The 24,885-nt window shown below is 46.0% G+C and overlaps 1 protein-coding gene across 3 annotated transcripts in view; it reads left to right on the forward strand.

The window, feature by feature from the left end:
- LOC139420199 (receptor-type tyrosine-protein phosphatase mu-like) overlaps positions 1-24,885 on the forward strand; it is a 300,083-nt gene that overhangs the window by 216,955 nt on the left and 58,243 nt on the right. For 2 of the 3 annotated variants that reach the window (XM_071170025.1, XM_071170026.1), the window contains 4 exons: positions 16,499-16,656; positions 18,574-18,645; positions 19,207-19,233; positions 23,074-23,273. In XM_071170025.1, the coding sequence (XP_071026126.1) occupies positions 16,499-16,656; positions 18,574-18,645; positions 19,207-19,233; positions 23,074-23,273 (457 nt within the window). The remainder of the gene's footprint in view (positions 1-16,498; positions 16,657-18,573; positions 18,646-19,206; positions 19,234-23,073; positions 23,274-24,885) is intronic. The other variant, XM_071170027.1, reaches the window with a different exon arrangement.

A 24,885-nucleotide genomic window follows, 5' to 3' on the forward strand; every position in this document is an offset into this window, starting at 1 on the left:
GGGAGCGTTGTGACCAGGCTGTGGCATTAGGTATGCATGTGGGCCATGGATGGGAGCGAGCTCTCATGTAACGATGAGGGGGAAGGGATGGTTTGAGGGAGGGAGGAGGTAATCAACCATAGCTCATACTGTATCTCTCCACTCAGCCCCTGAATTTCTCTCCCCGTTCCCCTGCATTTCTCTCCCCGTTCCCCTGCATCCCTCTCCCCGTTCCCCTGCCTCTCTCTCCCCGTTCCCCTGCCTCTCTCTCCCCGTTCCCCTGCCTCTCTCTCCCCGTTCCCCTGCCTCTCTCTCCCCGTTCCCCTGCCTCTCTCTCCCCGTTCCCCTGCATCTCTCTCCCCGTCCAGGTCCTTTTTTTTTCAAGTGTGTGTTTTATAATGGTAGGCTATAATCCCCTCCATCCCCCTAAAAACATGTTTTTTTCTAACTATTACACCAATACAAAAACTGTTGTAGCTTATATATACATAGTGCAAATCTTGTACACTAGCAGCAGAAAATATTTGCATTTAGCGAGCAAGGCCTCTTCACGATGCCTCCTCTGCCTTTGCAACTTCTGCACTGTACCCCAACAGGGTCTCTACCCACCTGTGTGTGTGCCAGCCAACTTTGCCAACCAACACACCCATTAAAGGGAATCTCTCATGTGAAGCCGTGCGTTTCCCTCCTACTCTGCCAGTGTCACTCATCACCCAGCCCCTTCAGCAGCGCAGCACGCCGCCGCTTCCTCTGTCGGGATTGATGACAGCCACACTGTCACAAAGTGGAGACAATCTGTCATTTGTCATCCCCCTGCCCCGGCGGTGCCTCACTGAGCCAAGATGGCTAGCGTTCTTTCATTCTCTTCTTTTAGTCAATCTTGACAACAGATCATTTTTTAGGTTTGGGCTGAAAGGTTCAGCCTGCGAGCACTTAGCAGAACAAAATACACTCTTGTGGAACATCGTTAGTGGAACTTTTTTGTACTTTGAAGCGAGACCATTCACTGGAAGCTCTTGGAGTACTTGTAAGTTTGGACAAAATCTTACTGCGCCCCCTCCTATATTCACCTGAACCTCTCAAAGTATTTCTGAACCTCCAACCTTGTGCTCCTCTGGCAAAAGCAGGCGACCCATCGATCCAACACCTTGGGCAACACATCAGTCCCTCTACCTTCGTGACATTTTTTTCCCTGATTGGAGAGACTGTGAGGAGCACTTTCACATTTATTTTCAATTTTCTTTGCGCTCGCTCTCCACCGCCGCTCCCCGAGACAGATCGAGTCCTGACATTTGCAGGGAAATGGGCTGTGCCACCTGGCTTTGTCAAATCTCACAGCTGTTTGGGGAAGGGTTTCAATCGCCCGCTCTCCCGGGTGGGCACATGAAACACAGACCCTTTTTAGAAAGGCGCAAGCGTCTTAAATGAAAAAGGAGATGGAAGTGGTCTTTCCCCTATTTGTCAGTCCCCAAGCAAGAATTGGATTTGAACATCGGGACGGGGTTAGTGAAAGTAAATGCCATTTTGCATTGCCTTGAGAAACTCAAGTTTTAAACTCCTTTAAAAAGTCATACTGTGCACAATATCTCTTCAGTCTCTGTAGGCCTCTCTGTCTTTGTAGTAGGCCTTGCTAAGACTATGCATATCGAGCTAAACTAGAGCTCTTTATTTTATTTCACAGCTTACCAGTCTATCTCAAGGTGAGGAATACACTTAGTTATTCCTGTCCAATCTGTCACTGCTGCTGCTGTCAGCACGTTAATTCTATTATTTATTTATTTATTCCCTTTTTATTTCATGGTAACTCTATAGTCCCCTGATTGCATGCAGATGGTGAAACCTTGGCCTGTGAGCGTTTGTCACCTCCCAAGCATTCATGTTGTCTGGATGTTGTCTTGATGTTGTCTGGATTGTTCTATTTCTATTGTCATTAACTTTGACACCCTCTATTTAGCTCTCTTTATTCAAAACTAAGAAAGAGAATGAGAAAAAATAAACAAGTAAATGAAGTCAACAAAAACACGCAAATTGCAGAAACTTGTTTTTTTTCTAATTCTGCCGAATTAAACAAGCGTCGACACCGCCAGGGCCCTAATGTCAACCATTAAACACTAAGATTCAATTACAGAGTAGGAGTAGTACTTAATCTTTCCCCGGGTAGCCATTGTTCACATTGCACCCTGCGCTCCAAGACGGAAGGAAGCCATGCTAGAAACCGAAGCTCCCGCTCCTCCAACCCCATACTAAATCACCTATTACCCAGCGAGATGACAAGGTGCATTAAATGTCACTTTTCACGGCAAACAAATTTGGAGGAACAGTTAAAACTATTAGCTCCCTGTCGAGGGCCTCCCACTCAAATAGATGTTTGGTGGCAGCGGGGAGTCGGGCACTGCCATATGGAGCGAGCCGGCTGCGAAATCGAATCCAAGCAGATTGATTCGGCGACTGTGGCGGGAGAGCTTCATTAACTCATAGCTGTCCATTAGCCACTAGTCATTCTCTCCGGCTTTTTAGGGATCACATGCCGTCTCCGCGCTGAGCGGCTGTGTTTACCACAGTAAAGGCAGAGGGAAAGACAATTATACCCCGCCACGCTTCTCCCATCAGGCCAGGTAGAACACCATTAAGTGGAGGCTGAACACTCAAGCTGTTAACCACCTTGAGAAAATCACATTCCGCCTCACCAAATTCTAAGAATCCTCTCTGCCACTGCAAAGAAGATGGGCCATATAATAATCCAGTATTGTCCTTCCCTTCACACATTTTCCATTGTTTTCTCTCCTTTGTGTTATTGTTTTTCTTTGTCTGAGACCCTTTTTATCTCACATCTAGCCGGTGATCCATGACGCGTTTGTGCTGGAGTTTTGCCTCCAATTTAAAAGAAACCGGGCATGACTTGTCTCCCGCTCGGCAACATGAATTCACTAAATTGGCTCAATAGAGTTTCTGCGATAACCATCTCCTTCTGTAATTTCAAAAGGCTCTTCCCAGACACTTTAATTTGTTCCTTAAGTGCAAAGAGGGAAAGAGGAGAGCGCGACCACTCAGTGACAAATCTCTGCCTCCCAGGCTCGCCTCGCAATTGAGAGGAATGCAGATTTAAATGACAAGAGGCAGTAAATTCCAAAGCGGGTGTTTGCAAAGCGCTACAGTGTCTAGGATTTAAGCTCCCACAGTTAGTTATTATTGCACCCTTCTTCAGAGTGGTATTACTGTCTGAAATCCCCTTGTAGTAAATCAGATTATATTAATTGCAGATATAAATTTGCATTCACTTGAAATACCTGCTCGTTTAAGACACCAAACAGAACCAATATTGGCTTATCCGCTGAGTCTATTTGCATCCAATTGGATATTGTGGAATTTATCTATGTCTGCTTAATTTTCTAATAAATCTCTTGAAATTATTACAATGAATTGGATGCAGAGACTTCTCACTACTGTAGTAGAGTTAATACATCTGATCTCTGCTGAATTAGCTCTCAAAGAGAAAGCCCAATCACTAGGGCCTGGGGAGATTTGTTCAAACACACTATGAAAATAGCCTTAATTACACGGAACAAAAATATAAACGCAACATGCAACAATTTCAAAGTTACAGTTCATATGAGGAAATCAATACATTTGAAAGACATTCATGAATGGATTTCACATGTTGATCACAGATCTTTTAAAAAAGGTAGGGGCTGTTTAATCAGCTTCTTGACATGCCACACGTGTTCAGTGGATGGATTATCTTGGCAAAGGAGAAATGCTCATTAACAGGGATGTAAACACATGTTTTTTCAAAAAATCTGAGCAATAAGCTTTTTGTGAGTATGAAACATTTCTGTGTTTATTTCAGGTCCAACACTTTTTACATATTTTTGTTCAGCACTTACACTCTGAGACGTTGAGTTGAAAATCTCCACCATGTACAGTGCTAGTCATGTAGTCTTCACCTGTAGACAAGGTCTGTGTCATCCCGCCTCGGCCTGTTCGGATGACCGCTCTCCCCATGTCTGCAGTTCTGCATGTCAGAAGTGCACATCAGGCTGATGAAAGCCAGCAGGAGAAATGCTGTGGAGTACAGCCTGGAGCAGGGAGAGCAGAGCGCTAGGTTAAATAGGGAAGCAGGGAGGATGCTAGGTTATATAGGGAAGCAGGGAGGATGCTAGGTTATATAGGGAAGCAGGGAGGATGCTAGGTTATATAGGGAAGCAGGGAGGATGCTAGGTTATATAGGGAAGCAGGGAGGATGCTAGGTTAGTTAGGGAAGCAGGGAGGATGCTAGGTTATATAGGGAAGCAGGGAGGATGCTAGGTTATATAGGGAAGCAGGGAGGATGCTAGGTTATATAGGGAAGCAGGGAGGATGCTAGGTTATATAGGGAAGCAGGGAGGATGCTAGGATATATACGGAAGCAGGGAGGATGCTTGGATATATACGGAAGCAGGGAGGACGCTAGGTTATATAGGGAAGCAGGGAGGACGCTAGGATATATACAGAAGCAGGGAGGATGCTAGGATATATACGGAAGCAGGGAGGATGCTGGGTTATATAGGGAAGCAGGGAGGACGCTAGGTTATATAGGGAAGCAGGGAGGACGCTAGGTTAAATAGGGAAGTTGGGAGGATGCTAGGTTATATAGGGAAGCAGGGAGGATGCTAGGTTATATAGGGAAGCAGGGAGGATGCTAGGTTATATAGGGAAGCAGGGAGGATGCTAGGTTATATAGTGAAGCAGGGAGAGCGCTAGGTTATATAGGGAAGTAGGGAGGATGCTAGGTTATATAGAGAAGCAGGGAGGATGCTAGGTTATATAGGGAAGCAGGGAGAGCGCTAGGTTATATAGGGAAGTAGGGAGGATGCTAGGTTATATAGGGAAGCAGGGAGGATGCTAGGTTATATAGGGAAGCAGGGAGGATGCTAGGTTATATAGGGAAGCAGGGAGGATGCTAGGTTATATAGGGAAGCAGGGAGGATGCTAGGTTATATAGGGAAACAGGGAGGACATTAGGTTATATAGGGAAGCAGGGAGGATGCTAGGTTATATAGGGAAGCAGGGAGGATGCTAGGTTATATAGGGAAGCAGGGAGGATGCTAGGTTATATAGGGAAGCAGGGAGGATGTAGGTTATATAGGAAAGCAGGGAGAGCAGAGCGCTGGGTTATATAGGGAAGCAAGGAGGACGCTAGGTTATATAGGGAAGCAGGGAGGACGCTAGGTTATATAGGGAAGCAGGGAGGACGCTAGGTTATATAGGGAAGCAGGGAGGACGCTAGGTTATATAGGGAAGCAGGGAGGACGATAGGTTATATAGGGAAGTAGGGAGGATGCTAGGTTATATAGGGAAGCAGGGAGGATGCTAGGTTATATAGGGAAGCAGGGAGGACGCTAGGTTATATAGGGAAGCAGGGAGGACGCTAGGTTATATAGGGAAGCAGGGAGAGCGCTAGGTTATATAGGGAAGCAGGGAGGATGCTAGGTTATATAGGGAAGCAGGGAGGATGCTAGGTTATATAGGGAAGCAGGGAGAGCGCTAGGTTATATAGGGAAGTAGGGAGGATGCTAGGTTATATAGGGAAGCAGGGAGGATGCTAGGTTATATAGGGAAGCAGGGAGGATGCTAGGTTATATAGGGAAGCATGGAGGATGCTAGGTTATATAGGGAAACAGGGAGGACGTTAGGTTATATAAGGAAGCAGGGAGGATGCTAGGTTATATAGGGAAGCAGGGAGGATGCTAGGTTATATAGGGAAGCAGGGAGGATGCTAGGTTATATAGGGAAGCAGGGAGGACACTAGGTTATATAGGGAAGCAGGGAGGACGCTAGGATATATACGGAAGCATGGAGGATGCTAGGTTATATAGGGAAGCAGGGAGGATGCTAGGTTATATAGGGAAGCAGGGAGGATGCTAGGTTATATAGGGAAACAGGGAGGACATTAGGTTATATAGGGAAGCAGGGAGGATGCTAGGTTATATAGGGAAGCAGGGAGGATGCTAGGTTATATAGGGAAGCAGGGAGGATGCTAGGTTATATAGGAAAGCAGGGAGAGCAGAGCGCTGGGTTATATAGGGAAGCAAGGAGGACGCTAGGTTATATAGGGAAGCAGGGAGGACGCTAGGTTATATAGGGAAGCAGGGAGGACGCTAGGTTATATAGGGAAGCAGGGAGGACGCTAGGTTATATAGGGAAGCAGGGAGGACACTAGGTTATATAGGGAAGCAGGGAGGACGCTAGGATATATACGGAAGCATGGAGGATGCTAGGTTATATAGGGAAGCAGGGAGGATGCTAGGTTATATAGGGAAGCAGGGAGGATGCTAGGTTATATAGGGAAACAGGGAGGACATTAGGTTATATAGGGAAGCAGGGAGGATGCTAGGTTATATAGGGAAGCAGGGAGGATGCTAGGTTATATAGGGAAGCAGGGAGGATGCTAGGTTATATAGGGAAGCAGGGAGGATGCTAGGTTATATAGGAAAGCAGGGAGAGCAGAGCGCTGGGTTATATAGGGAAGCAAGGAGGACGCTAGGTTATATAGGGAAGCAGGGAGGACGCTAGGTTATATAGGGAAGCAGGGAGGACGCTAGGTTATATAGGGAAGCAGGGAGGACGCTAGGTTATATAGGGAAGCAGGGAGGACGATAGGTTATATAGGGAAGTAGGGAGGATGCTAGGTTATATAGGGAAGCAGGGAGGATGCTAGGTTATATAGGGAAGCAGGGAGGACGCTAGGTTATATAGGGAAGCAGGGAGGACGCTAGGTTATATAGGGAAGCAGGGAGAGCGCTAGGTTATATAGGGAAGTAGGGAGGATGCTAGGTTATATAGGGAAGCAGGGAGGACGCTAGGTTATATAGGGAAGCAGGGAGGACGCTAGGTTATATAGGGAAGCAGGGAGGACGCTAGGTTATATAGGGAAGCAGGGAGGATGCTAGGTTATATAGGGAAGCAAGGAGGACGCTAGGTTATATAGGGAAGCAGGGAGGACGCTAGGTTATATAGGGAAGCAGGGAGAGCGCTAGGTTATATAGGGAAGTAGGGAGGATGCTAGGTTATATAGGGAAGCAGGGAGGATGCTAGGTTATATAGGGAAGCAGGGAGAGCGCTAGGTTATATAGGGAAGTAGGGAGGATGCTAGGTTATATAGGGAAGCAGGGAGGATGCTAGGTTATATAGGGAAGCAGGGAGGATGCTAGGTTATATAGGGAAGCATGGAGGATGCTAGGTTATATAGGGAAACAGGGAGGACGTTAGGTTATATAGGGAAGCAGGGAGGATGCTAGGTTATATAGGGAAGCAGGGAGGATGCTAGGTTATATAGGGAAGCAGGGAGGATGCTAGGTTATATAGGAAAGCAGGGAGAGCAGAGCGCTAGGTTATATAGGGAAGCAGGGAGAGCGCTAGGTTATATAGGGAAGCAGGGAGAGCAGAACGATTGGTTATATAGGGAAGCAGGGAGGATGCTAGGTTATATAGGGAAGCAGGGAGGATGCTAGGTTATATAGGGAAGCAAGGAGGACGCTAGGTTATATAGGGAAGCAGGGATGATGCTAGGTTATATAGGGAAGCAGGGAGGACACTAGGTTATATAGGGAAGCAGGGAGGATGCTAGGTTATATAGGGAAGCAGGGAGGATGCTAGGTTATATAGGGAAGCAGGGAGGATGCTAGGTTATATAGGGAAGCAGGGAGGATGCTAGGTTATATAGGGAAGCAGGGAGGACGCTAGGTTATATAGGGAAGCAGGGAGGACGCTAGGATATATACGGAAGCATGGAGGATGCTTGGATATATACGGAAGCAGGGAGGACGCTAGGTTATATAGGGAAGCAGGGAGGACGCTAGGATATATACGGAAGCAGGGAGGATGCTAGGATATATACGGGAGCAGGGAGGATGCTGGGTTATATAGGGAAGCAGGGAGGACGCTAGGTTATATAGGGAAGCAGGGAGGACGCTAGGTTATATAGGGAAGCAGGGAGGACGCTAGGTTATATAGGGAAGCAGGGAGGATGCTAGGTTATATAGGGAAGCAGGGAGGATGCTAGGTTATATAGGGAAGCAGGGAGGATGCTAGGTTATATAGGGAAGCAGGGAGGACGCTAGGTTATATAGGGAAGCAGGGAGGACGCTAGGTTATATAGGGAAGCAGGGAGGATGCTAGGTTATATAGGGAAGCAAGGAGGACGCTAGGTTATATAGGGAAGCAGGGAGGACCCTAGGTTATATAGGGAAGCAGGGAGAGCGCTAGGTTATATAGGGAAGTAGGGAGGATGCTAGGTTATATAGGGAAGCAGGGAGGATGCTAGGTTATATAGGGAAGCATGGAGGATGCTAGGTTATATAGGGAAGTAGGGAGGATGCTAGGTTATATAGGGAAGCAGGGAGGATGCTAGGTTATATAGGGAAGCAGGGAGGATGCTAGGTTATATAGGGAAGCATGGAGGATGCTAGGTTATATAGGGAAACAGGGAGGACGTTAGGTTATATAGGGAAGCAGGGAGGATGCTAGGTTATATAGGGAAGCAGGGAGGATGCTAGGTTATATAGGGAAGCAGGGAGGATGCTAGGTTATATAGGAAAGCAGTGAGAGCAGAGCGCTAGGTTATATAGGGAAGCAGGGAGAGCGCTAGGTTATATAGGGAAGCAGGGAGAGCAGAACGCTTGGTTATATAGGGAAGCAGGGAGGATGCTAGGTTATATAGGGAAGCAGGGAGGATGCTAGGTTATATAGGGAAGCAAGGAGGACGCTAGGTTATATAGGGAAGCAGGGATGATGCTAGGTTATATAGGGAAGCAGGGAGGACACTAGGTTATATAGGGAAGCAGGGAGGATGCTAGGTTATATAGGGAAGCAGGGAGGATGCTAGGTTATATAGGGAAGCAGGGAGGACGCTAGGATATATACGGAAGCATGGAGGATGCTTGGATATATACGGAAGCAGGGAGGACGCTAGGTTATATAGGGAAGCAGGGAGGACGCTAGGATATATACGGAAGCAGGGAGGATGCTAGGATATATACGGAAGCAGGGAGGATGCTGGGTTATATAGGGAAGCAGGGAGGACGCTAGGTTATATAGGGAAGCAGGGAGGATGCTAGGTTATATAGGGAAGTAGGGAGGATGCTAGGTTATATAGGGAAGCAGGGAGGATGCTAGGTTATATAGGGAAGCAGGGAGGATGCTAGGTTATATAGGGAAGCAGGGAGGACGCTAGGTTATATAGGGAAGCAGGGAGGACGCTAGGTTATATAGGGAAGCAGGGAGAGCGCTAGGTTATATAGGGAAGTAGGGAGGATGCTAGGTTATATAGGGAAGCAGGGAGGATGCTAGGTTATATAGGGAAGCAGGGAGAGCGCTAGGTTATATAGGGAAGTAGGGAGGATGCTAGGTTATATAGGGAAGCAGGGAGGACGTTAGGTTATATAGGGAAGCAGGGAGGATGCTAGGTTATATAGGGAAGCAGGGAGGATGCTAGGTTATATAGGGAAGCACGGAGGATGCTAGGTTATATAGGAAAGCAGGGAGAGCAGAGCGCTAGGTTATATAGGGAAGCAGGGAGAGCGCTAGGTTATATAGGGAAGCAGGGAGAGCAGAACGCTTGGTTATATAGGGAAGCAGGGAGGATGCTAGGTTATATAGGGAAGCAGGGAGGATGCTAGGTTATATAGGGAAGCAAGGAGGACGCTAGGTTATATAGGGAAGCAGGGATGATGCTAGGTTATATAGGGAAGCAGGGAGGACACTAGGTTATATAGGGAAGCAGGGAGGATGCTAGGTTATATAGGGAAGCAGGGAGGATGCTAGGTTATATAGGGAAGCAGGGAGGATGCTAGGTTATATAGGGAAGCAGGGAGGACGCTAGGATATATACGGAAGCATGGAGGATGCTTGGATATATACGGAAGCAGGGAGGACGCTAGGTTATATAGGGAAGCAGGGAGGACGCTAGGTTATATAGGGAAGCAGGGAGAGCGCTAGGTTATATAGGGAAGTAGGGAGGATGCTAGGTTATATAGGGAAACAGGGAGGACGTTAGGTTATATAGGGAAGCAGGGAGGATGCTAGGTTATATAGGGAAGCAGGGAGGATGCTAGGTTATATAGGAAAGCAGGGAGAGCAGAGCGCTAGGTTATATAGGGAAGCAGGGAGAGCGCTAGGTTATATAGGGAAGCAGGGAGAGCAGAACGATTGGTTATATAGGGAAGCAGGGAGGATGCTAGGTTATATAGGGAAGCAGGGAGGATGCTAGGTTATATAGGGAAGCAGGGAGAGCGCTAGGTTATATAGGGAAGTAGGGAGGATGCTAGGTTATATAGGGAAGCAGGGAGGATGCTAGGTTATATGGGGAAGCAGGGAGGATGCTAGGTTATATAGGGAAGCAGGGAGGATGCTAGGTTATATAGGGAAGCATGGAGGATGCTAGGTTATATAGGGAAACAGGGAGGACGTTAGGTTATATAGGGAAGCAGGGAGGATGCTAGGTTATATAGGGAAGCAGGGAGGATGCTAGGTTATATAGGAAAGCAGGGAGAGCAGAGCGCTAGGTTATATAGGGAAGCAGGGAGAGCGCTAGGTTATATAGGGAAGCAGGGAGAGCAGAACGATTGGTTATATAGGGAAGCAGGGAGGATGCTAGGTTATATAGGGAAGCAGGGAGTATGCTAGGTTATATAGGGAAGCAAGTAGGACGCTAGGTTATATAGGGAAGCAGGGATGATGCTAGGTTATATAGGGAAGCAGGGAGGACACTAGGTTATATAGGGAAGCAGGGAGGATGCTAGGTTATATAGGGAAGCAGGGAGGATGCTAGGTTATATAGGGAAGCAGGGAGGATGCTAGGTTATATAGGGAAGCAGGGAGGACGCTAGGTTATATAGGGAAGCAGGGAGGACGCTAGGATATATACGGACGCATGGAGGATGCTTGGATATATACGGAAGCAGGGAGGACGCTAGGTTATATAGGGAAGCAGGGAGGACGCTAGGATATATACGGAAGCAGGGAGGATGCTAGGATATATACGGAAGCAGGGAGGATGCTGGGTTATATAGGGAAGCAGGGAGGACGCTAGGTTATATAGGGAAGCAGGGAGGACGCTAGGTTATATAGGGAAGCAGGGAGGACGCTAGGTTATATAGGGAAGCAGGGAGGACGCTAGGTTATATAGGGAAGCAGGGAGGATGCTAGGTTATATAGGGAGGCAAGGAGGACGCTAGGTTATATAGGGAAGCAGGGAGGACGCTAGGTTATATAGGGAAGCAGGGAGAGCGCTAGGTTATATAGGGAAGTAGGGAGGATGCTAGGTTATATAGGGAAGCATGGAGGATGCTAGGTTATATAGGGAAACAGGGAGGACGTTAGGTTATATAGGGAAGCAGGGAGGATGCTAGGTTATATAGGGAAGCAGGGAGGATGCTAGGTTATATAGGAAAGCAGGGAGAGCAGAGCGCTAGGTTATATAGGGAAGCAGGGAGAGCGCTAGGTTATATAGGGAAGCAGGGAGAGCAGAACGATTGGTTATATAGGGAAGCAGGGAGGATGCTAGGTTATATAGGGAAGCAGGGAGTATGCTAGGTTATATAGGGAAGCAAGTAGGACGCTAGGTTATATAGGGAAGCAGGGATGATGCTAGGTTATATAGGGAAGCAGGGAGGACACTAGGTTATATAGGGAAGCAGGGAGGATGCTAGGTTATATAGGGAAGCAGGGAGGATGCTAGGTTATATAGGGAAGCAGGGAGGATGCTAGGTTATATAGGGAAGCAGGGAGGATGCTAGGTTATATAGGGAAGCAGGGAGGACGCTAGGTTATATAGGGAAGCAGGGAGGACGCTAGGATATATACGGACGCATGGAGGATGCTTGGATATATACGGAAGCAGGGAGGACGCTAGGTTATATAGGGAAGCAGGGAGGACGCTAGGATATATACGGAAGCAGGGAGGATGCTAGGATATATACGGAAGCAGGGAGGATGCTGGGTTATATAGGGAAGCAGGGAGGACGCTAGGTTATATAGGGAAGCAGGGAGGACGCTAGGTTATATAGGGAAGCAGGGAGGACGCTAGGTTATATAGGGAAGCAGGGAGGACGCTAGGTTATATAGGGAAGCAGGGAGGATGCTAGGTTATATAGGGAGGCAAGGAGGACGCTAGGTTATATAGGGAAGCAGGGAGGACGCTAGGTTATATAGGGAAGCAGGGAGAGCGCTAGGTTATATAGGGAAGTAGGGAGGATGCTAGGTTATATAGGGAAGCAGGGAGGATGCTAGGTTATATAGGGAAGCAGGGAGAGCGCTAGGTTATATAGGGAAGTAGGGAGGATGCTAGGTTATATAGGGAAGCAGGGAGGATGCTAGGTTATATAGGGAAGCAGGGAGGATGCTAGGTTATATAGGGAAGCATGGAGGATGCTAGGTTATATAGGGAAACAGGGAGGACGTTAGGTTATATAGGGAAGCAGGGAGGATGCTAGGTTATATAGGGAAGCAGGGAGGATGCTAGGTTATATAGGGAAGCAGGGAGGATGCTAGGTTATATAGGAAAGCAGGGAGAGCAGAGCGCTAGGTTATATAGGGAAGCAGGGAGAGCGCTAGGTTATATAGGGAAGCAGGGAGGATGCTAGGTTATATAGGGAAGCAGGGAGGATGCTAGGTTATATAGGGAAGCAGTGAGGATGCTAGGTTATATAGGGAAGCAAGGAGGACGCTAGGTTATATAGGGAAGCAGGGATGATGCTAGGTTATATAGGGAAGCAGGGAGAACGCTAGGTTATATAGGGAAGCAGGGATGATGCTAGGTTATATAGGGAAGCAGGGAGGACACTAGGCTATATAGGGAAGCAGTGAGGATGCTAGGTTATATAGGGAAGCAGGGAGGATGCTAGGTTATATAGGGAAGCAGGGAGGATGCTAGGTTATATAGGGAAGCAGGGAGGACGCTAGGATATATACGGAAGCATGGAGGATGCTTGGATATATACGGAAGCAGGGAGGACGCTAGGTTATATAGGGAAGCAGGGAGGACGCTAGGATATATACGGAAGCAGGGAGGACGCTAGGATATATACGGAAGCAGGGAGGATGCTGGGTTATATAGGGAAGCAGGGAGGACGCTAGGTTATATAGGGAAGCAGGGAGGATGCTAGGTTATATAGGGAAGTAGGGAGGATGCTAGGTTATATAGGGAAGCAGGGAGGATGCTAGGTTATATAGGGAAGCAGGGAGGATGCTAGGTTATATAGGGAAGCAGGGAGGACGCTAGGTTATATAGGGAAGCAGGGAGAGCGCTAGGTTATATAGGGAAGTAGGGAGGATGCTAGGTTATATAGGGAAGCAGGGAGGATGCTAGGTTATATAGGGAAGTAGGGAGGATGCTAGGTTATATAGGGAAGGTGCCATCATCTCCAAGGTGGATACAGCACAAGAGCGAGAGTTCTAGAACTTTAGATACCAAAGGATTAGAGTTCATCTACAAATTAAAAATGGACCTGCCTGTGGATATTTCTCAGAACTTTAGCTCAACCTGACAGTTGGAGAAGACCCACTTGCATTACTCATTCACTGTGTGCATCGGTAAAACCCCTCCGGCGAAATAGGGTGAAAGAGCAAAATATAGTTTCTCTTCTCTTCCATTCGTGTAAATGCTGGATCGACTGACCTTGAGTGTCTAAAGAGACGGGTGGGCGGCAGAGAGGGGGGGGGGGGGGGAGAGGGTGATATGACTTTCATTCATTTATGTTTAATGCTCTGACTGCAAGATGGGGTCGGGCCCCGTTTTAGACCACTTAACGCTGGGGGGGGGGGGGGGCTCCATTAGAGTAGGCCAGAGAAGTGAACAAGAAGAGCAGTCAGATTGCATTCTAATGCATCTGGCTGCATTCAAATGGACATTGGTCACTGCAAATGGAGCCTGGAGAATATGGACACTTTGGATGGGATTCGGAAGCATTCACTACCCACCTGGAAATGAGAAATTCTCAGGTACATGTTGCCTGGGCAGTGTCCCATTTAGATTTTTGCTATTTGCTGCTGATGGTTGGTAAGGAGGCTGGGGTGTAAGGAGGCTGGGCTGTTTTCACTCAGGAGTCGTTAGTGAGGAATAGCCAGGACAGGGTTGGCATCGCTACAGTGTTTTGGTGGAAAGTTGGCTCTCGCCAGAGAATGCAGGGTCCTATGCCAGCCTCGTAGACCCCGGTATCACAGCGCCATCTCAGGGCTGGCAAAATGTCTGGCACCCCTCACTGACAGCCTTGGCTTGCAAACGGGGCATACACTACTTTCTCAGCCCCCCATAAAAGCACAGTGATCACGACACAGAGGGGGACTGATGGGCGCTTGTGGGGAGTGGCTGGCCCCTAATGAAGGCTTCACCAAGGTCTCTCTGTTACTGCCAGCTGGGCGCTTGCAAAGGCACCGTTCACACACACGCTCTTTGTCGAGCCATACAGCTGGAGCGCTGAGGAAAAGCAACATTAGTGAGAGAGAGCGCTCTGAAATGCTACGATTTGGCCTGATTAAGCTTGTAGAGGAAAAAGAGCTAAATGGAAGATGGATCCCATTTGTAAACCCAATGTTTTTACTTTGAAAGTATGTCTTAAGTGCTATGAACTCAATGCAAGCTTTCAGTTTAAAAGGAAAGGGTGAGTCCATTGGAAAGCAGACGTTCTTATTGGTTATCTGCCTCATTGGCCTGTTTGCAGTTCTCTCCAATGAGTGTATTTAGAGTATAGGATACTAGTGGCTGATGCCATATGTATTTCTATGGATCTGCCCCACTCTCTATCACACGGGTTTCAGCCTTCTGAAACTACACCACTGTTTCCTAAAATGACAAACCCTTTGTTAACCTCCCTTGGCCCCTGTGTTGCTCCTGCCGAAAACACAGCAGCCCCCTTTCTCTGACAACTACATTTAACGTCTACTCTACAGTCTCCCCCTGCAATGGAGGACAAGCCATAGCTGAACTGGACTGGGGAGACTTTAAGTATCCAATCTGCTTTAAAGTATTGTCTGTCTGTCTGTGCGTGGGGCTGTTGTCCTAGCCACTGACATGGGCCCCAGGAGACTATATTAGCAGGGAGTGGGCCAGCAGGTACTGTATTTAAGGGTGTCCTTGTTTCCTATAATCTCCCTCAGTTGGCCAACCTAATGCCCTGCCCTAAGAGTCAGGATCTGGCCCAACCTAACACCCTGCCCTAAGAGTCAGGATCTGGCCCAACCTAACGCCCTGCCCTAAGAGTCAGGATCTGGCCCAACCTAACGCCCTGCCCTAAGAGTCAGGATCTGGCCCAACCTAACGCCCTGCCCTAAGAGTCAGGATCTGGCCCAACCTAACGCCCTGCCCTAAGAGTCAGGATCTGGCCCAACCTAACGCCCTGCCCTAAGAGTCAGGATCTGGCCCAACCTAACGCCCTGCCCGAAGAGTCAGGATCTGGCCCAACCTAACGCCCTGCCCGAAGAGTCAGGATCTGGCCCAACCTAACGCCCTGCCCTAAGAGTCAGGATCTACGCCTGTGTTTACATGACACTCTGGGGGATATGGCATCAAAATATACTGTGTAGCCTCTGGGTTGAATGAGGAGAAAGGTAGCTAGTTTGTCGCACTGTTTGGATGCAGACTAGATTTCTTCTCCGCTGTCCATCTCCACTTCATGAGGAGACATGAATTGCGAGCCACAGCAAGGCCTGATGTGATGTAAGAGAACAACCACAGCAGACCTGGGTTCAAATCGCAGGCTCAATGAAATCCATAATAATATTTGAAATAAAACAAATCTTAGTTGGAGCCAGGTATGAACCATATTATGTCAATATGAGGCTTGATATAAAACGAATCTTAGTTGGAGCCAGGTATGAACCAGATTATATCAATATGAGGCTTGATATAAAACAAATCTTAGTTGGAGCCAGGTATGAACCAGATTATGTCAATATGAGGCTTGATATAAAACAAATCTTAGTTGGAGCCAGGTATGAACCAGATTATGTCAATATGAGGCTTGATATAAAACGAATCTTAGTTGGAGCCAGGTATGAACCAGATTATATCAATATGAGGCTTGATATAAAACAAATCTTAGTTGGAGCCAGGTATGAACCAGATTATGTCAATATGAGGCTTGATATAAAACAAATCTTAGTTGGAGCCAGGTATGAACCAGATTATGTCAATATGAGGCTTGATATAAAACGAATCTTAGTTGGAGCCAGGTATGAACCAGATTATGTCAATATGAGGCTTGATATAAAATGAATCTTAGTTGGAGCCAGGTATGAACCAGATTATGTCAATATGAGGCTTGATATAAAACTAATCTTAGTTGGAGCCAGGTATGAACCAGATTATGTCAATATGAGGCTTGATATAAAACTAATCTTAGTTGGAGCCAGGTATGAACCAGATTATGTCAATATGAGGCTTGATTATGATACTTATTTAGCGTATTGCTTACTGTATCACTAGCTTTTCAGTGTTTTCCCCTGTGACCCTTTCTTCTTTCTATTGTGATTGGTATGAAACCAGGAAACTGGCCAAGAAGCGCAAGGAGACCCTGAGCAGCACGCGACAGGAGATGACGGTGATGGTGAACTCCATGGACAAGAGCTACACGGAGCAGGGCACCAACTGTGATGAGGCCATCTCCTTCATGGACACCCACAGCCACACACTCAACGGGAGAAGTGAGTGTCTAACACCAGTGCATTGTGGGTTGGCGGCGGGGAGTATGGAAGGCTTTTCACACTGAGCTGAACCCAGCCAAACCAAGCTGTACATAGCTGGCCTGGTTACACATTCACAATAGTCACTGGAACCGTAGTGGAAAGGACAATGTGAAAAGAAAAACATTTTTGGTGTAGGTGGGCACAGTAGTGTGAAAAGGCTATAGGTAACATAGATTAACACTGGTACATTAGAGCAATTTCTTTAAATTCTAAACAAATTCTGTTTTATCAATGATCAAGTCATGTGAAAGGCTCTTGCAAAACCCTCGATAGCCAAGCAGGTTAGAAATGTCTTCAGTTTTGTTTACTTATTAGGCAGCTCGACTATAATTTGCCGATACAGCATCTAAATAAGGACTTAACGTCTCAGATCTTCCTCCCTTAATTTTCCCAAGCTGTCAATGCTTTAATCTTTGTTTTTGATCCTGTGCCTATTTCAAACCCTTCTTACCTCTTACTAGCCTTTTATTTCCTTCTATGGGTATCCCATGTTGACACATGAGGGGGGTAGATCAACGTTTTTTAAAAATAAGATTAATTTAGAAGATGCTCTTATCCAGAGCGATTTACAGGATTGATTAGGGTTAAGTGCCTTGCACAAGAGCACGTCGATAGATCTTTTACCTAGTCGGTTTGGAGATTCGAATCAACAAGCTGTCTGTTACTGGCCCAACGCTCTTAACCGCTAGGCTACCTGCCTCCCTATATCTTCCCCATCTGTCATGCTTCCACCCCCTCTGGCCTTCCTCCTCACCCCAGGGACAGCTGACCCTGGCTGAGGTACAATCCCCTAATCCCCCCCCACCAACGGTGGTCCCCAGGCCCAAACATTAGTCAGTCTCTATTGCTCGGCATGCTGAGTCAGCGGCTCTCATCACCATCTGATTCCCCCTTGTACCCCCCCCCCCCCGCTTCCAAATGCCCTTATCCCTCACAACTATATGACAATAAGACTTCATTATGAGGATCTCCAGAATCATATTCTCTATATTTCTTAGACCTTCTTATATCTCTGTTACTGGAGACTAAATAAGCTACAACCATGATGTTTTCTGTCTTTCAACTCTGAAGGCTAAGAGGTGCCAGGGTCACTAGGCATTTTTTCTCTCTCTCCTTACCACCACGCGCGCCTCACCTGTCTGTCAAAAGCAGAAAGGGGACAGGAGCGAGAACGAGTCTTGGATCGTTTGGCGCTCATTTAATATTGCAAGAGGGGAATGCCATTTCAGCCTGACAGGGCCGGCTGACGTGTCGCCGGGCAGATTGGAGTGACCTGGGAAACACTGGGGATAAATAAATAAATATGCTCTCATTGGACGACAGAGCCATTCAGCCGTGACCTTATCCCGCTGTCTATCGCAATATCCTTGACTAACAGCAGGGTCACTGGAGGCAACTTATGTCAGAATGCCTGATGGAGACCGACAAACACAGCAACGATCGCTCAGTGTACTGTGCCGGCTTTACCAACAAACCGACTGAACTTTATTGATTTGGCTGAATATGTTGTATGAACACAGCCCGTTGTTGTTACTTATTCAAAAATACAGTCATTAAAAAGCATTAGCGTATTTGTATCCATATGCGTAGCCAGAACAGTGAATAGTGAAATGTCTTAGTTTCTTGACATTATTCCACTTGTTAAATTGACTCTGTCAGGGGACATGCAAAAGCTACAAGTCTTTCCTAATGGCTTCAACACACACTTCCTCCTTGATTCTGTTTTTACTTGAGACAACCTTTTATTCAGACAGATCTGAGTCTGGAAGCCAAATTGTTTGATTCCTACAGATGGTCTAGAAATATACTATTAATTCTTCCACTGAAGTTTCTTGACCATTGTGTTACTGCCTGCTCTCTCTCTCTTGCTAAAAGCTGCCTCTCCCTCGACATTCACCATGAAGACTAACTCCATCAGCACGTCCGTACCCACCTCCTACTACCCAGGTAAACTACCTCACCTTTTAACTCTTAACTCCTTCTGCTTCTACTACTGTCTAAAACTGCTGGTGACCTCTTATGACCCCTTGAACTTTGACCTCTTTAACAAATGGCCAATCCCGATCTAGGTGCCTGTGTCTTTGTTTGATAAACGGTTTGCTTGATCTAATGGTGGCCTGCCAAAACAATGTAATGATGCATGTTCTCTTTTTGCCTGCAGTTTTAATTGCTCTATAGCGGTTGCACTTCAGCATACTATTTGGGACAACCATTTTGAGCCATATTGGTAGATTGATTTGAATTGATCTGTATGTATATTCTATTCGATGGATAATGCTGGACATGATCTACATTTAACTGAGTTATAACCCCTTATAATGTTAAAAATGAACTATTGATGCTGTTCTTCCATTGGAGGTTTTCTTTGCCTCTTGATGATAACAAACTGTAACTGCTCTGCTCTAATATTGCTGTCTTACCTGGAGTGGGGAGTGTCACCTTATTCACTGCTATATTGTCTCTTCTTTGTTAACACCCTGCTCTGCACTGGTTTTGGGTTGTGGGCAGATCCCTTTGTGCCAACCGCCATCTTGGGTGAGAAAACATTCTTATTTTTTTTTCCCTACAATATATTCCTTATGCTTATAGACCAACTGAAACAGACAACTCAAAAATAGACTAGGTGCTGTGCATTTGAGGGAAGCAGAGAGAGAGAGCGAGGGAGAGAGATGGAGATAGTGATTTGGATTGGTTTGTTTCCTGATAATGGCTTTCACACATCCATACCTGCCTGCTTTTCTTTCTTTGTCAGACCAGAAGGTTTTGTTTCTTTCTAATCAAGCTGAGGTTGGCTAATTCACTCCATCCCATCCGCATTCCGTGTCGTGCGTGTGACGTCACGTATGTCTATGACCTCTCATATGCATGGACAGACAATGTGGACTGGATGAGGGGGAGTGGCACAGCAAACCCCCAAAAAATAATATCCATACAAACAAAGTAGTTCCCATCGCCATAGCAATGAACATGTAAAGTAGCAAACATTGGAGATCTCTAGGGCAAAGTTAAGGAATGACACATTTGTGTCATTTTGGCAATGTCACTACTGCTTAACCTACCCTAATAAACTCCTTCAGTACAACTTGTCAGTTTCAACCCCTTTCATAGAGAGAAAAGTTTCAATATCTTTGTATTGGTAGGAAGTTTGTACAATAGACAGCCAGGTACAATAGACAACATACAGTGCATTTGGAAAGTATTCAGACCCCTTGACTTTTCCAAAATTGTATTACTTTACGCCTTATCCTAAAATGGATTAAATAAATGTTTTTCTGCATCAATCTACACACAATAACCCATAATGTCAAAGCAAAAACAGGTTTTTAGAAAATGTTGCTAAAAAAAGAAGTACCTTATTTACATAAGTATTCAGACCCTTTGCTTTGAGACTCAAAATTGAGCTCAGGTACATCCTGTTTCCATTGATCATCCTTGAGATGTTTCTACAACTTGATTGGAGTCCACCTGTGGTAAATTCAATTGATTGGACATGATTTGTAAAGGCACACACATGTCTATATAAGAGCAAAAATCAAGCCATGAGGTCGAAGGAATTGTCCGTAGAGCTCCGAGACAGGATTGTGTCGAGGCACAGATCTGGGGAAGCGTACCAAAACATTTATTCAGCTTTAAAGGTCCCCAAGAACACAGTGGCCTCCATCATTCTTAAATGGAATAAGTTTGGAACCACCAAGACTCTTCCGAGAGCTGTCCGCCCGGCCGAGCTGAGCAATCGGAGGAGAAAGGGCTTTGGTCAGGAAGATGACCAAGAACCCGATGGTCACTCTGTCAGAGCTCCAGAGTTCCTCTGTAGAGATGTGAGAACCTTCCAGAAGGACTCCCATCTCTGCAGTACTCCGCCAATCAGGCCTTTATGGTGAAGTGGCCAGACAGAAGCCACTCCTCAGTAAAAGGCACATGACAACCTGCTTGGAGTTAGCCAAAACGCACCTCTGACTATGAGGAACAAGATTCTCTGGTCTGATGAAACCAAGATTGATCTCTTTTGCCTGACTGCCAAGAGTCACGTCTGGAGAAAACCTTGCGCCATCCCTACGGTGAAGCATGGTGGTGGCAGCATCAGCAGCGGGGACTGGGAGACTAGTCAGGATCGAGGCAAAGATTAAGGGAGCCAAGTACAGAGAGATCCTTGATGAAAACCTGCTCCAGAGCTCTCTGGACCTAAGTCTGGGGCGAAGGTTCTCCTTCCATCAGGACAATGACACTAAGCACACAGCCAAGACAACGCAGGAATGGCTTCGGGACAAGTCTCTGAATGTCCCTGAGTGGCCCAGCCAGAGCCCGGACTTGAACCCGATCGAACATCTCTGGAGAGACCGGAAAATAGCTGTGCAGCTACGCTCCCCATCGAACCTCATAGAGCTTGAGAGGATCTGCAGAGAAGAATGGGAGAAACTTCCGGAATACAGGTGTGCCAAGCTTGTAGCGTCATACCCAAGAAGACTCTAGGCTGAAATCGCTGCCAAAGGTGCTACAGCAAAGTACTGAGTAAAGGGTCTAAATACTTATGTAAAGGTGATATTTCAGATGTATATAAAAAAGTGTTACTTTGTTATTATGTAGATTGATGAGATAAAAAACCAATTTAATCAATTTTAGAATAAGGCTGTAATGTAACAAAATGTGAAAAAAGTGAAGGGGTCAGAATACTTTCCCAATTGACTTTACAAACACCAGATGTAGATATTTGACATACACATATTAACATACCAGATAATGTACACACTTTAGGCTAGTAGAGATACAGAACACAACAGTGTCTCAAGGAAGAATGGCGTTAGTGATTTTCTAGACGTTTCCTCGGACAAGGGCCCAGTGTTCACTTTCACCGTTTACACCACCACAGAGGGTTAGCTGGTGGTTCCACTTGTTTTGTAGAGAGGTTTTCAAACGTTATCTGGACTAGTTTTTTACTAGTTAAACTGTTTTGGCTAATGTCAAATTAATATTTTATTCATTCAGAAAACAAAATGTCTTTATCATGTCTTTGTCAGCATTGATTACATTTGAAATGGTAAATTCTAGGTGATTCCAACCAAATTAACACAACCCTAACTAAAGCGTCCCAGATCTAGCTTTCTGTGAGGTGTCCAATTGAACTGAATAGTTGGTTGGGACTGGACTCCCGGAGAGGCAAAAACATGTTGGTGCCTAGAAACAGCTAGAGAAAATTAAAACTGTGCAGGTGCTCATGCCTAAACGTCATATTGTTGCTTATACCCTGTTTCCTTTCTCTTCTTTTCTTCTTCACATTTAACCTGTTATGTCCTCTAATAAAGTGCCCATTAATGGTAAGTTGCCAGTCTGCCCTGTTTTCTCTGGGGTGAGGAAGTGTGTGTGTGTGTGTGTGCGTGCGTCATGCTATGGAAAGGCGCTTGCCTTCCCTTGGGGCCTGCTCTCCCATCTTGTGTTGCTACGCATGCACTTGTGTTAGGGCATCTCACGCCCCCCCCCCCCTTCCCCCTGTGAAGCCATTACCTAGCATGGGGATTTGACTCCACCCGTGGACAGTGTTGCCTCATGCATATGTGGACTATATGACGTCCCACCCACACTCCACAACCCCTACCCCCACTTTGTTTAAACGGGGGTCTCACGCCTCTGACACTTTTTTATTTTTTTACGGTTTCCCATAAGACATAGTTACCGAACAGAGTACCCACTTCATTTGATCGTGCACCCACGTCATCCATCCACCGCCGCCATTCCATCATCAACTTCATTTTGCCATTGGTCGATTTTGTGGATAGGAAGTTTGTATTGAGAAGTTAGCCACAAGCTTGCGCTGTGAGAAGTTAGCCACAAGCTTGCGCTGTGAGAAGTTAGCCACAAGCTTGCGCTGTGAGAAGTTAGCCACAAGCTTGCGCTGTGAGAAGTTAGCCACAAGCTTGCGCTGTGAGAAGTTAGCCACAAGCTAGCGCTGTGAGAAGTTAGCCACAAGCTAGCGCTGTGAGAAGTTAGCCACAAGCTAGCGCTGTGAGAAGTTAGCCACCAGCTAGCGCTGTGAGAAGTGAGGGTTATTCTAGCGGCAATAGAAATAAAGCTCTTTTCCCTCATTGTATAATGTAAATAGATTTATTTTACACCATGTTATCTGTTAAGATACGAGCTCCATTTTGTGTTCACCAAGTTTCAAAACACTGTAATAACTAGTTAAGCACAACGTAGTTTATAAGTAACTCCTGTTCATTTCATGTTTTCTCATTGAATAACTATACTGTGACCCTGTGTTCATCCATTATAATGTCAAGAGTGTTTCCTATTCTATGTCCGTACGGGGTTGTGGGGCACTCCAGTCCTGACCAGTGTATATGTATTTGTGCGTGACCTCGTCAATCCTCTCTGGGTTTCTAGATGAGAACCACACCATGACCAGTGACACCAGTAGTCTGGTCCAGTCCCACAGCCACTCCTATAAGAAGAAGAGGGAGGTGGCAGATGTGCCCCCCTACCAGACGGGTCAGCTCCACCCGGCCATCCGCGTGGCAGACCTGCTCCAGCACATTACCCAGATGAAGTGTGCTGAGGGCTACGGCTTCAAGGAGGAGTACGAGGTGAGAGCCCCAACTGCCTGCAAAATGTAGGGTCCCACCCTCCTCAATCACATGGCAAATCCTCACACACACACACGTCCTCACATGTCAAAATGCCCCCTCATATCAAAATGTCCTCACACGCACCCACTAATGTCCTCCCATATCACTTCCCCAGTCTGTCTGTCTTTGTCCCTGGTTGTCTTTCTTTCTGTTGTTGTCCTGTTTCTTGCTGTATTCCTTGTATTCGTTCTTGTTTATTTGCACCGTACTCTTTTTCTTTTGTTTAGATTGTTTGTTAGATGATTTTGTCACGTTTTATCTCTGCAAATGAACTTCTCACTAGCTATTATTGCACACAAAAAATACACCGGGTTTTGTGTCCACACACTCCTTCCGTTCCAATGTTTGTCACCACTTTAATTCCTCTCACATAGTGTTTGGTCTCCTGCAGTTTGTTGACTGCACGCCACACTGCTTAGACCTTACTGCTCCATCGACGGCATCCACTTGGCTCCCTAACAATGCTAAACAACCGTCTTGGTGAAAAAAACGTGCCTTCTGACTCTTAAAAATCCTACAGCACACGCATCCGCTAATGGGGATTTCCCAGGCTGAGACTGTGTTAATGGCTCAGACCATTGTGAGTTGCCAGCTCTGCCTAGAGTCTGTTTATGTGAATTATATGGGAACAGCGCTTTTCTCCAGAAGCTTATGACAAAGCTAACGACTGTCACAGCAGTGCCTTATTTCCTCGCCCTTACATAGTGTGTGTGCTTGAATACAATTGTTTGTGTGTGTGTGTACATACTGTATATACAAGCTACCCCTCTCACCTTCCAACCCATTACAAGGGATTTTCTACCTTTTCTACGGAGGGTATTTGCCAGTGGTGTAAATATACTTTAAAGTACTACTTAAGTCGTTTTTGCGGGTGTCTTTATTTTACTGTTTATATTTTTGACTACTTTTACTTCACTAGATTCCTAATGACAATAATGTACTTTTTACTCCATTCATTTTCCCTGATCCCTAAAATAACTCGTTCGATTTTGAATGCTTAGCAGGACTGGAAAATGGTGCAATTCATGTACTTATCAAGGGAACATCCCTGGTCATCCCTACTGCCTCTGATCTGGCGTACTCACTAAACACACATGCTACATTTGTAAATGATGTGTGCCTCAGGCTATCTGTAAAAAAAAAAAAATGGTGCCATCTAGTTTGCTTAATATAAGGAATTTTAAATGATTTATACTTTTACTTTTGATACGTAAGTATATTTTAGCAATTGCATTTATTTTGATACTTAAGTACATTTAAAACCAAATACAATTAGACGTATACTCAAGTAGTATTTTACTGGGTGACTTTCACTTTTACTTGAGTCATTTTCTATTAAGGTTTCTTTACTTTAGGTACAATGAGGTACTTTTTCCACCACTGGTATTTACCTGAAATGAGCTATCCACCATTCCCCCTCCCATCCTGTCCCCACTATTTACACATGAAACAACACAGGAATCAGATCAATAATTCAATCTGCCATGCCCTGGGCTGGCCCTGTGGTTTGGGACTTCCCTGAGGGCTCAATTCATTATGGATATAGATTGATGATTTTTAGGGCTTAGGT

This window comes from Oncorhynchus clarkii, chromosome 11, assembly GCF_045791955.1.
Source record: "Oncorhynchus clarkii lewisi isolate Uvic-CL-2024 chromosome 11, UVic_Ocla_1.0, whole genome shotgun sequence".
In the NCBI taxonomy this organism is placed as follows: domain Eukaryota; kingdom Metazoa; phylum Chordata; class Actinopteri; order Salmoniformes; family Salmonidae; genus Oncorhynchus; species Oncorhynchus clarkii.